General features: G+C 33.4%; 1 protein-coding gene across 2 annotated transcripts in view; it reads right to left on the reverse strand.

The window, feature by feature from the left end:
- Window positions 1–13,520, reverse strand: part of ABCA12 (ATP binding cassette subfamily A member 12) — a gene marked incomplete at both ends in the record, with an annotated part of 162,092 nt that overhangs the window by 62,145 nt on the left and 86,427 nt on the right. For both annotated transcript variants that reach the window (XM_081051201.1, XM_081051200.1), the window contains 7 exons: window positions 1,897–2,036; window positions 3,034–3,244; window positions 3,573–3,737; window positions 6,762–6,935; window positions 8,630–8,754; window positions 10,000–10,112; window positions 10,205–10,461. In XM_081051201.1, the coding sequence (XP_080907327.1) occupies window positions 1,897–2,036; window positions 3,034–3,244; window positions 3,573–3,737; window positions 6,762–6,935; window positions 8,630–8,754; window positions 10,000–10,112; window positions 10,205–10,461 (1,185 nt within the window). The remainder of the gene's footprint in view (window positions 1–1,896; window positions 2,037–3,033; window positions 3,245–3,572; window positions 3,738–6,761; window positions 6,936–8,629; window positions 8,755–9,999; window positions 10,113–10,204; window positions 10,462–13,520) is intronic.

A 13,520-nucleotide genomic window follows, 5' to 3' on the forward strand; every position in this document is an offset into this window, starting at 1 on the left:
AAATGCCCAACAATTGAAGATTGGCTGAGTAACTTCTATGGTATGAAAAATTTTTCAATCTTCAAAAAAGAATGACTTAGACTATACTTATTGAGTTGGAAGAATTTCCACAAGGTATGGTTATGTAAGCAAAGCAAAAAAAAAAAAAAAGTATTATAATACAACTTAATTTTAATAATGCAAACAATCTCTGCATATAAATATATATAGTTTAATAATTTATAAAGAATGAGAAGAATGTGCATAAATTATTGAAAGGCACTTCCTTGAATGCTAACATTCATTAGTTTACATGGAAGAAAGAGCAGAATTAAAAGGGAACAAAAATAAATGAGAGTTAAGGAAAAAGGAAAGAAAAAAAATACTGCACTTAGAAAATAAGCATGTAATGACTTAATTTATGCAAAATTATGTAGAAGTGTGTAGTCAATAAAGCAAATAAGGTATTAAAACACAAACAATAAAGCAAAGAACATTCTAGAAATCGGTGATGACCTCATGTCTATTTTTATAAAGACTTAAAATAATGTTAAATTCACACAAACTATAGTTTAATGACCAAATAATGGTAAAGCGAACATTTTTTTTCACTTTAATTCTATCATTTTTAAAGTATTAAATTTATAATTCAAATCATGAAAGCCAATTTTAAAAGTGAGAAGGATTCTCTCATAGGGAATATAGTCAATAATATTGTAATAACTATGGATAGTGTCAGGTGGGTACCAAACTAATCTGGAGTATCACTTCATAAATTATATAAATGTCTAACCAATACACTGTACACCTGAAACTAATATAAAATAATACTGAATGTCAACTGTAGTTGAAAAAAAAATTTACCATGTACCTGAATTTAATCAGGAGAAAATATCAGACAAACCCAAATTAAGACATATTTTATAAAACAATGGTACTGTTCTCTTCAAAAATAACAATGTCATGAAAGACAAGAGAGGCTGACGGTCTTAAAGGAGACCAAAGAGAAATTACAACTAAAAGAAATCCATGGTCAATGATTAGGGAAAAATCGCTGTAGTTTAGGACATCATTGGGATGACTGGTGAAATCTGAATATAGACTGGTATTAGATAACAGAATTCTATTCATGTAAGATTTCCTGAATTTGATCATTGTACAATAATTATGTAAGACAATGTTCTTGTCTTGAGGAGACAAACACAAAAGTATTTAGAGGTAATGGGAGTATAATGTTTGCAATGTACTCTCAAGTGGTTCAGGAGAAAACCCTTATGTTTTATATACTGATTGCTATATATAGTGGCAAATCTGGCTGAAATATTTATGGGAATTTTTTACATTATTTTCACAACTTTTCTATAAGGTTAGAAATATTTCAAAATAAAAGTATAATAAAACAAAAAAAAGTGAGAAGGAAATGCTACTATGTTTAAATGACGTAGCTGATTAGGTACTCTTAATAATGCTGTCGTCCTTAATGTCTATCTTTTATATAAGATGTTAAATCATACAACCAAATATAAAGTCAAGAATCTATAATTTAGGGACTGTTTTTGATAAATTAGTTATGCAATGCTCCAATATTATTTTTTTCTAATGCCATTATTTTTACATACTTTGAAAGTTAGACAAGAGTTGCGGAAAAATTTTGGAGATAAATTGAAGAGTCTGAGGTCTTGCTTTAACTAACCTTATCTTTAAGCATCAATATGGTTCATTTCTCTTCAAAGGGCTACCTCCCAATCTAAGTTGCTTAAACATATGCAGGGCAGAAGTGGAGAATTATTCAGTTTCAGAAAGCCAAAGGTAATAGTAGATAAGATATAAAGAAATCTGAGTCAGCTAGAGTAAATTAGGAAGTTACTTTAAAAATCATCTTAATATGCAAGAAACTTTGAATTTTAATAGTCAAACCTTTTCCATTATTGCCTTGGTGACTGGGGTATATGGTGCATACAAAATCTTTCCCAGCAGCATAGGTTTCAAGAAAGCCCAAATCACAGGTCCAGCAGGCATGTTAATGATGTCTTTATAAAGGGAGAAGCAAAATGGAGCTGGAAGGAAAGTGTCATAAAATATTTTAGTATATGTATTTCGAATCTATTTCCTGACGGTAAATTGACACAGATTATTGTTACTACGCCCCAAAGTACATTCCTTAGCGCTATTAACAGATGTGAAGTATTTGATATCAAAGTTAGAAAACATAGTAACAAATCTTTTTAAGGCGTAAAAGTTTAACCCAATGAACAGCCCATAAGAAGTGATTGCATTTTGCCAAGAGGACTTAGAAAGATTGAAAATCACATTTCGAAATTGCTTCCAACAGATCTACCTCAGTAGCACTTAATTAAAAAACAACAACAACAAAACACTATGCTACTAGGAAAGGACCAGACACCTAAGAGCTGTTCAATAAATGTTTATTGAATGAATAAAAAGATGAATAAATGAGTCAATCCTATTGCTACACTAAACATCTATATATTATTTGGAAGAGCTCAGCTAGTTGTGTTTTGCATCTCAAAGTTTATAGATCAAATAGATGGCTTTGATGTGCCACTAAACATTTGTAGTTCTGCTGCATTCATGAAACTTGTATGTTGATACAAATTTCTAATTCTAGAAAGTTAAGAAAAAATCTTGACCTAAGCAGATGTAAAGTATGTTTTTCGTATTATCTATTGGCAAAAAAGGTGTAGTTATGACAGACAAATTCTTAGTGTTGTGGCTAAAGGGCTAGACTTGGCAACATACTGCGTGAGTTCAAAGCATGGCTCTGGTATTTCTAAGCTGGGTGACTGTGGTCAGCTTCCTTAGCCTCTTTGTGCCTCCTTTCCTTTTACTAAGATGGAGATATGGTCATGCACAGAGGGTTGCTGTGAAGAGTGAATGAGTTAGTATACATACCATGTGTGCGGTAGTGCTCTATAATTGTTTTCTATTTTTATACTTGGAGAAGATTAATTCTTCATATGTTATAAAAGGCTAAGACAGAGTAGACAACATTAGGATGTGACATTACCATGCTGAATTTTGAAGTATACTCACTGGTATGTGTGGGAATTCCATATTTTGCAGCAATTTGCTCTTTACTTAATTTGTAAGTCAAAAAATCCTTGGTGTGATTGCCTTTTTGCCTCTGGGAAGAGGGCAGCAAGGCAGTTAAGTATTCCGTGGTAATTCCTTGGGAACACAATGCTTGGGAGATGGTACTAAATGACCCTTGGGGTGTGTTCATCCGGTTGCTTCTATACATTGTCTGGGAGATAAAAAGCCATGATGTATGAACATTATATGCATTATAAACGTTACTGAAAACAGCACAGAAAGAAAACCTGATAATGCTTAGAGAACACTTATAGTTTCCATAATTCCTTTAAAACATGTATATGAAATGTAAATGCAGAATATTAAACTTTACCGATTTAAGTGGCAAAAAAATGTTGCCAGAAGAGAAGAGTTTTCCTATAGATTTTTTTCAATGTACTTCATTTATAACATGTTATAACTAATCTCAATTAAATTTTGTCAAGTTAATATGACAAAAGGAATTTTCCAACAAGAGCATCATTGGGTGATTTTTCTACCTGCGTTAATGAAACACCTCTGGGCAGATGCATTTGTTTCAGGGACCTCATTTTGTCAAGAAGCGGACGTGTGCCAGAAGCCATCTGATTGAGAATCGCTTTAAGCCTTATGAAGAGTTCTATCATCTTTTCCACTGGCTTTTGATTTTCCCTGGGGAAAAACACCTAACAGAAACAGAATAAAAAAACAAATGATTTATGTAAAGAAACTGGAACACTCACACATTGTTGGTGAGAATATAAAAAAAGACAACTATTTTGGAAAATATTTTGGAAGTTTATTAAAAGTGTCAACATAAATACACCATACAACCCCACTATTCCATTCCTAGGTATTTACTAGAGAGAAACGAAAACATGTCCACACAAAGCTTTGTATGGGAATGTCCATAGCAGCATTACTCACAATAGCCAACAAGTGAAAACAATCCAAGTGAACTGATAAACAGAAGAGATATCCTTAAACTAGAAAATTATTTGCCAATAAAAAAAATGAAATACACACGTTTCAACACGTATGAAACTCAAAAACATTATATTAAGTGAAAAAAGCCAGACACAAAGACCACATATTGCATGATTCAATTTGTATAAAAGGTCTAAAGAAGGCAAATCCATAGAGACAGAAAACAGATCAGAGGTTGCCAAGACTAAAGGTCAGAATGAGAAGTGATTGTAAATGGACATAGGCTTCTTTTGGGTTGATGGAAACATTTCAGTATTAGATCATGGTAATAGTTGCACAATTCTAGACATTTACTGAAAAGAAAAAGTCATTCAACTGTACACTTAAAATGAATGAATTTTATGGTATATAAATTATACCTCAATAAAGTTGCCAAAAATAAATTATTTTAAAAGTCACAAAGGCAGATATCAATTACACAATTCTTCATGTATACTATTGCTCAAAAACCATATAACATGCTTCTTAAAAGCAGAAAGGCTCTGTCAAAAAGCTCACATAATTTATCAAGCTTAATCATAATCTCATAATGCTTTGCTGCTACAGGGAAAAAAAACATTGAAAATACTTTAAAACTTTAAAGTAATTTTATCATCTCATTCATTTATTTACTCCATAAATATTAATTAAATGCCCACTGTGCTCCCAGCACTGGGTGAGGTGATAGGCACACAGTAGTATCAAATTAGATTCCTCCTTCCACTAAAGGAACTTTGGTCTAATAGGAATAACAGATACCAAACAAGTCAACAAACAAAAGGCTATGTGATATGAGGAAGTAAGGAAAGTTTAGCTAAGAAATCAAAAGAGGTCTTTCCAAGATGGAACCCCAAAAGAGAGAAAGAACAAACCACAGCCAGTATAAGGAGAGGAAGGCTATAGGCAGAAGGGGAAATGTGTGAGGTCCATTAGGAAGAAAAGCTCTTGGCATGTCCAATGATGAAATAAATCACTGTTATAAGCACAAGATTCAGTTGGAAAGATGTCATGAAGACATAGCTGCCTCAATAGCACAGCTACTAATTGCAGTCAGATTTTTCTAAATTAGAATCAACATTCTAATTTTTCTCTCAATTTCTTCCAAAATTCTAGGTATTACTACATTGATGTGAAATAAATTGACTAATGATGAGAAAAGCTTCATTATTTTTGTGTGCAACACCTAAAAGAATTAGGTATAGTCTTCGGCTTGTCAAATGCACGTTTAATTACTAGACTCAACAAGAAATATTTGGTTTGGTATCTGCTCGGCTGAGGCATTATAAAATAAAAATTAAAATTTTAGATGAACAAAATTAATAATATCACTTCAAATGTGTTTCAGATTATAGTTTATATGAAATAAATGTTCGTTTGGATCAGAGGTATTTTCTGAGTTCCTCTATGGGCCAAGCACCGTTCTTGGTATTTGAGGTGTTTCAGTGAACAAAGAGGAATTATAGAGCTTATATCCTAATGGTGTGTGTATAGAAAACAAATAATAAAAATGAATATTAAAGAAAAGATATAGTATTATTCTGGAAGGGCAATAGATAACAAATAAAGCAAGGAAAGGAGGTTTGAGAGTACCATAGGTGAGGTTGGTTGTCATCTTAAAAAGGGTGGTCAGAGTTGGCCTTATTGAAGTCAGGGTTGAGTAAAGACAAATAACCTTGCAAAACATGTGAAGGGTGCCTCACTTATGCTACACGGCAGCCCTGGACCCAGGATGTAGTCAAATAAACAGAATTTTAGATGGGAAGGGGTCGTGAAGATGATGGAGTCTTTACAGAATCTGGGGCCTTACTTGAATAAAATGGATAGCCACTAGAAGGTGTGTAAGCAGAGCAGTGATATAATGTGACTCAGTTTTCAAAGGATCACTCTGGCTGCTTTAGGGGTGGTGGGGGGGTGGGGATATGTATGAAGGCAGGGACGCCAATTTTAAAGGTCACTACAGAAATAGAGGTGTAAGATAATGAGGACTCAAAAACGGATTTTTTATAAGTAGTCCTAAAACATTCCATCTGCTTTGCTATGTTTCAACAATATAAGTCAGCCATGTTGATTTTGGTTTTTCTTACCAAAAAAGACATTTTTTTCCAGCTTTTTCAATAACATGTAAATAGTTAGATATGGATAAACATAGTGCTTAGTTTTCCTATGTTTATATTTTTCTTTCAATTTTTTATCAAATAAGTACTTATAAGCATCTACTTATTGCAAGAAGGAGTCATTGCTGACTTTACCAAGCCCTATAATGACCATTTGTTTTGTTCTGCTAGATAACTAATGGCAGCCTCTATCTAAATCAATGAAGGAAACACAAATTTTTTTAAAAAACACACAAAAAACCTCATTCTTTTACTCATAAAAACTAAATACATATCCTTTGTTCTTATCTTTATTTTTATCCTACCAAATTAATGCTTGTTTACTGTAAAACAAATTATCATAATATTTGTGCTTCTCACTTTAATATAGTATCTATTGAATTTAATTTCCTGGTCTTGAATATACAAACTGAGAGTTAGTGAGGCAATAATGTTAATTTCCTCATCTATAAATGTGCAAATTGGCACTATCTGATCTCTAAGGTCCCATCTAACTCTAAAATAAAACTATAATTCCGAAAGCTATATAAATAGATCTCACTCCTTATAGTATCAAAGAGCATACACCTGTAATCAAATATTTTTATACTAAACCATGACTATAAAACTATTTCATCAACAGCAACTTGCCTTGTACATGAAGTTGTAAATGTCTAAGTAATGCAGAAGAGTGAGTCCAATGAGGTAAGACCGACGGGATCTCTCTGGAAGAGGCAGATTGCAGAGTTCCTTCACTGCATCTTCCAATTTGGGATTGGTCATATTAGCATCACAAGCATGCAACCAGAACACATGAGAAATGATCTACAAGTTGAAGGAAGAAAAATATTTTAGCTATGAATCCTTTGAGAGCCATCTGTCCCTCTTGAGAGGTTTTTCTAATACTCTTAGACTTCATTTAAGAATATGACATTATCCTCAAAAGGAAACACTTTATTTAAAGCACTAATTACTATCAATAAAACTATAGAGAACGCATAGTTCACTGGAAAGCTTACGAAATAAGATGGGAAAAGAGACAGAGAGGTGTTGACAATGATTCCCAGGTTTCTAGCTTGAATGACTGGGTGAATGATGGTACCAAGAAAGATAATTGGTGTGGAGTAATTTAGTAGAAAATACTAGTACAAGACTCATGCTGGCTTTCAACTTTAACCTTAGTTTATTAGAATTACATTTAATTGTTATAATCGCTTGAAGTTATAATCTTGTACAATGAAACTCTTGAATCCCGAGATGAAAGGCAAAGAAAAAAGGCCCAGAATCATACATAATGTGAATAACCATCCTGCACAGTAATGCTTGTGCAAAAAATGAGGTGTGAATGTGGAAAAAAGATGTCATCTCCAGTGCCACTGAGTTGAAATAAAGAGAAAAGTTTCAGAAAGTCAAGATTATAGAAACTTGTCTCTTTCCTTTTGAAGATAATAAGAATGTATGTTCTTCATTTACATGTTTAAATTTATTAAAATGCATCTGCTCCTCAGAAGCCAAAAAGATGATTGCTAAAATTAGATATGAGCATCTAATGAGCAAAAGGTGAGATCAAAGGGAAAAGGCGAATGAATATTATTTGCTGGGATGAGAGGGAAAAAGTGAAGGCAAAGCAATTTTAATTTTTATATGCGAGAACCAATTAACATGACACAAGTAAAAATATTTTCCAAAGGCAGCCTTAAAGGTTTAAAAAAAATTATCCAATATTGGAGACTGTGCTTAGAACTGGCACACGCTCGTTTTAAATGAAGGAAGCCTTAAGCTTTGCATCTATTTGGGAAAATTTCTATGACACTTCCAGACAATGGACTTGGACAGTGGATAAAAGATGAGACATTTCAAGTGGAAAACCCTGCTATCATTCTATGAGGAAATGACATTATTCATTTTCACACCAACACATGTTCACTACATCCACAAACTTACCCAAAGTTCCCTTGACCATATATATTTTATATACTGTGTCTTGTCTTGGGACTTTTAAAAAGCAAAAATGAGTATTCCTTTTTTATTTTTGTTTCAACAAATTGTAAATAGTCTGGGTGTTTTTTTCCCAATTAGATTACTGAAATTTTATTTTGATATCATCATAATAGAATTTGCAAATTTACCTCAGATAATGTAACTGTGATAATGAATACAAAGAACTCATGGCACAACACATTTAAGAAAACCACCTGGGGGTAAAGAAAAGGAGAGGACAAAGGAAGCAAGAAGAAGGAGAAGGAAAGCTAGAGGGAAAGGAACAGTGACAATATTCTTCAGGATTTTTCTTTTCTGTTCACTTAAGAATTAGGCCTCTAATTTTATCACTTTCATGAAAAATTCACCTACTAGCTAAATTTTTGAAGATATTTTTGCTACTACTCAGCATTCAACTACTCAGTATTTTACTGATAAGTGCTCAACAAATACTATATGCTATTTAGACTAAAAAAAAAAAAAAAAAGAAAGAAAAAAGAAAAAAATCTGGATGTAAATACAAATACATTCCACCTCACCTCAGCTCTCTTATCTGGGATAGGAATGGCCAGCAAATTATCGATACTCCTATTGGACATTCCTGTCATTCTCCTCAGTTCTTCCTTCAGCTCTTCAACATTTTTAAACATTTCTATTAACTGACCTGCAAGAAACAAACAAACAAACAAAACCAAAACACATGTTGGTTGCCTTGTGACTTGTTTTAGTTGTACTAACACAGAGAAACCTTTTTGACCAAAACATATATTCAACATATATGCCTGTGTCAGGAACAGAAATCTCCCAGTTCTGGAAAACTTTGCACCTGTAGGATGTATTTCTATCTATATTAGACTTGTTCCTATTAATGATATCATTAAGCCAAGGTAACAGATGGATTTGTTTTATAAACTTTCCTTAGATGTCTACAATTCAAGTTTCATTCAAGGAAAATATGGTTTCCTTATAGATTCAGACCACATACTGTACTAAATATACCTCTCTCCATTTGATTTAAAACATCACACAAATTCAGAATGCTTTTTTAACCTCGGATCATATAATATTGGGAACTTAGGGCAAGGTTAACTAACTCCACAACATAATGCTGCAGGACATTTTTCCTTAACTTTGCCCAGCACTCTACAGTTTATAAAGGGTTTTCATAATCATTACTTCACTTTTAAATAGAATGTGTTTAACTTCAAACTCTTTAAGGACAGTGATTATAATTATTTCATATCTAGGTCTTTTAACGCATAATATTTTAACTTTATTTTGGCAGATGGTGATTTCTGCCAAAAGCCTTTATTTCTGCAAATGCCTTTCGATTTCCTTATGAAGTACCCCTTATGCAAATACACTTTCTTTATTTTTGGACTTAGTGCTCTTCCAATTTTGTGGCTGTCTGTTGTCCAAAATTCTGAATGCCTTTCTTTTCAGTATTGAGGTATTGTGCAAAGAAGAAACGTATGTGTGATACATCATGCTCAGAATACTAATAGGAGGTTCTGAATTGAGATTTCTATAGCGAGCAGCACATCTTTTTTTATTATTTTTAAAATCATATTATTCGCATAGAAGTAAATAAATTTCATCCTAGCTCTTGCAACTGACTACCTAATGCACTTTAATATATCAGAGAAACAAAAGGGAAGTAGTCTAACTAGCTAAATTTTTGAAGATATTTTTGCTGTGAAATCAAATTTTCCTGTTTCATTCTCTGCTAGCTTTCTGTGCTTTTGCTTTAGACAAGTAACCACATTTGAAAGCTTCAGGTTTCTGATGGGCAAGAGCAGCTACAAAGCAGGTTTCGTGGGGAATTTCAAAACAGCCTTTCTTAAAACTGCAGCATGAGAGTCACACATTTTCTAATAAGACAGCATTTAAAATATGGATGGAGACACACCTGGTTTTTCAGAAGTGTTTGCAGTGTTATTGACATGCAGCATGGATTCTATGGCCGGCATTAATCGTGTGATATTTTCCAAGTAATTAATTTGCAATGCCTGTTCTAGAAACCTGGAATGAAACAGAAGAGAAGAAATTGGACTCGGCATTTCAGTAATTTGAGAAGGGATTTCACCAAGGAAGAAGACAATGGAAAAACTTACCGATCCATATTTAAATTAATTTTGACTGGATCCCCAGTAAGCAAATCCCTCAGTTTATTAGATATGATATTGTCATGGTACAGTAAGCTCGTTGCGATTTCGGTGCCAAGCTCCGCTGCTTCCAGGAGTTGCACATGAAATACACTCTCTTCACACAGGTTGCTGAAGTTCATGTTAGAGAGCTGGCACATTTTCTCTACTGAATTGAATGTTTCAGGTTCACAAAGAAGTTTGGTCAAGTTTCTAAGTTGAGTCACCTTTCCAGAAGGGGGAAAGAGCAGGAAATAGATTAGTTACATTATTTTAAATATTTAGTTGCTAATAAGCAACCAAAATTGATTTACTTCAACAATTTTTGCATAGGTGTTTAGTTAGCTGGCAACAGTTTTACCACAAAGCACTGTTTTCTGTCATGTGAGTTTATTGTTCTCTTAAGAATTTTATAAAATTTTTGGACCCATTAGAACTATCTTTCCTAACTGAACTCATATCTTATAGATTCACAGTTCAAAAAAAATGTAATTTGGGGGTGCGGGGTGGGTGATGAGGATAAGGGGGATCAAACATATGGTGATGGAAGAACTGACTCTGGGTGGTCAATGGGATTTATAGATGATGTAATACAGAATTGTACACCTGAAATCTATGTAAATTTACTAACAATTGTCACCCCAATAAATTTAATAAGAAAAAAGAAAAAAAAGATGTAATTTAGTTGTATCCCATTTACATCACAAATACTTAAACTAATTTTATATTTCAGTTTATATTTTAAATCATGTGTAAGTGCAGATAGCAAAGCAGGTTTGGTTTGGAATTTCAAGTCTTTCTTCCTCATACCCATTTGGATGGCTACTATCAAAATAATAAAAATTAAAAAACAGAAAATAACAAGTGCTAGCAAGGCTGTGGAGAAATTAGAATCCTTGTGCACTGTTGGTGGGAATGTAAAGTGATGCAGCCACTAAGGAAAACAGTATGGGGGTTCCTCAAAAATTAAAAATAGGATCTCCATACAATTTAACAATTCCACTTCTGCGTATATACCTCAAAGTACTGGATTTTGAACAGATATTTATACCCATGTTCATAGCAGCATTATTCACAATACACAAGAGGTGGAAGCAACCCAACTGTTCCACCTGGATAAATATGATGTGGTCTATACATGCAACGGAATGTTATTCAGCCCTAAAAGGGAAAGAAATTCAGACACCTGCTACAACATGATGAGCCTTGAGGACGCTATGCTAAGTGAAGTAAGCCAGTCACAACACAATAAATACAGGATGATCCTACTTATTTAAGGTAAGCTACTTAGATTAGTGAAATTCATAGTGACGGAAAGTAGAATTGTAGTTGCCAGGGACTAGAGAGAGAGAGGGATGGGGAGTTATTATTTAAAGGGTACAGGTTTTCAGTTTTGCAAGATTAAAAGAATTGCTTTGCACGACATTTTGGAAGTGTTTAACAGGACTGAACTATACAGTTAAAAACGGTTAAGGTGGTAAATTTTATGTTATGTCTATGTTACCACAATTTAAAAACTTAACTGACAAGAAAAGCCTTTGTAAACTGCAGCCTGAGAATCACATGCATTAAAAAGACTGCATTTAGAATGTGTTACTGACATTATCTTCTGACGTTACCCTGATACCTATCCAGGGAAACTAGGTGCCTTTGTTCTATGGAACTGCTTTAAAAGGGCTTAAAATACCACACTGGGAGGAAAAGGAGAAAAATGGAAATCAACTAATTTCCTACCCTGTTACCTATACTCTCTGCGCTTCACTATGCTATGTGTGTTTTGAGGATGTATCCCCAAGTCATACTTTCCGGGGGGAAAATGAGGCCTCAGGGAAAGCCAGGTCTGTCATGCTTGGAAGCTACCTTAGAGCTATTCCTTTTAAGAAGTCAAATAATTTGGAGCAACATCTGAAAAAGCAAATATATGTGTCATTCATAGCAGCTAAATTTCCAATCAGAAGTTGTATTTTGACAGAAAGGAATTATTTTATGAGACAGGCAAATGTTTGGAATATTTCCTTCCATATATCAAAAGGGAAAAGCACAAGAATGTGTCTTGGATGAGAGGTTTATAGTAACTACATGCAGGCAGTAGCAATTAAACACTAATCATCTTAGATAACAAATATTTTTGGCCTATTTTCCACTGTATATAATATTCTAAAAGCCAGACTTCTGGCTTTGAACTATCTAAAATGGCCTCATACGTATTAAAATTCTACTTGCTATGTCTTATTGCTATGAGAAATTTTCCATTATGTAAGAGATCCAATCATTTTACCAGCTATAACTACATGTTGGCCACTCTGTTCCTTCCCTTTAATTTTCCAAATACTAGATATGATTAAACTTCTAATGAATGGAGCCACGCCTGCCTGCCACATCCTCCAGTGACTTTTATTTTAGTGATTTCTTAAATAAAAGGATAAATACTGGTAGCCCAATATATTTGTTTTAATTGAGTATTTGAGAGTGTAGTAAATTTGAATTACTTTTACTCAGTAGAGACCAAAATATGTATTTTTAGTTGCAAGTTTGACATACACCGCATTTGCTTGAAAATAAGACCTAGCCAAACAATCAGCTCTAATGCGTCTTTTGGAGCAAAAATTAATAGAAGACCCGGTCTTATTTTACTATAATATAATATAGTATAATATAGTATAATATAATATAATAAATATAATATAATACAATACAATACAATACAATACAATACAATACAATACAATACAATATAATACCAGGTATTCTATTAATTTTTGCTCCAAAAGACTCATTAGAGCTGATGGTCCAGCTAGGCCTTATTTTCGAGGAAACATGGTATGTCTGAGAAACCAATAAATGTTGATATAGTATAATATGGGCCTGATAAAAGTTATAGAAGAAGAAGTAGAAATCTAGCCATGCTACTGAAGTAGATTTTGTTCTCTGAAATTAGAATTTAATTCAGGGTCTTCCTTGTGGAATACACTGTGGGGCATATCCACCAAGAAGCAACATGATGGTCATTTAGTATTTGTCATTTACTACTGTCTTCTAAGAGCAATATATACATTAACCTTTTGAAGCTTTATGGATCATTAATAATCAATATAAGTTCAGAGAATTGTAATTCTCTCTTCAAAAGTATGTGTCAAGTCCAGATTTCAGGTTTGTCACAGCCTCAGATAGAGAGAGCCCCTTTCTCCTTTATCACCACTCTGGTCCACATTGTGAGTAAGGGCTCAGGCCTAAACTTGAACAATGACACATAACTAATTCCACATCCAGCTGCAACTGAATTCCC

Source organism: Rhinolophus hipposideros (genome assembly GCF_964194185.1).
Source record: "Rhinolophus hipposideros genome assembly, chromosome: 6".
NCBI classification, from domain to species: domain Eukaryota; kingdom Metazoa; phylum Chordata; class Mammalia; order Chiroptera; family Rhinolophidae; genus Rhinolophus; species Rhinolophus hipposideros.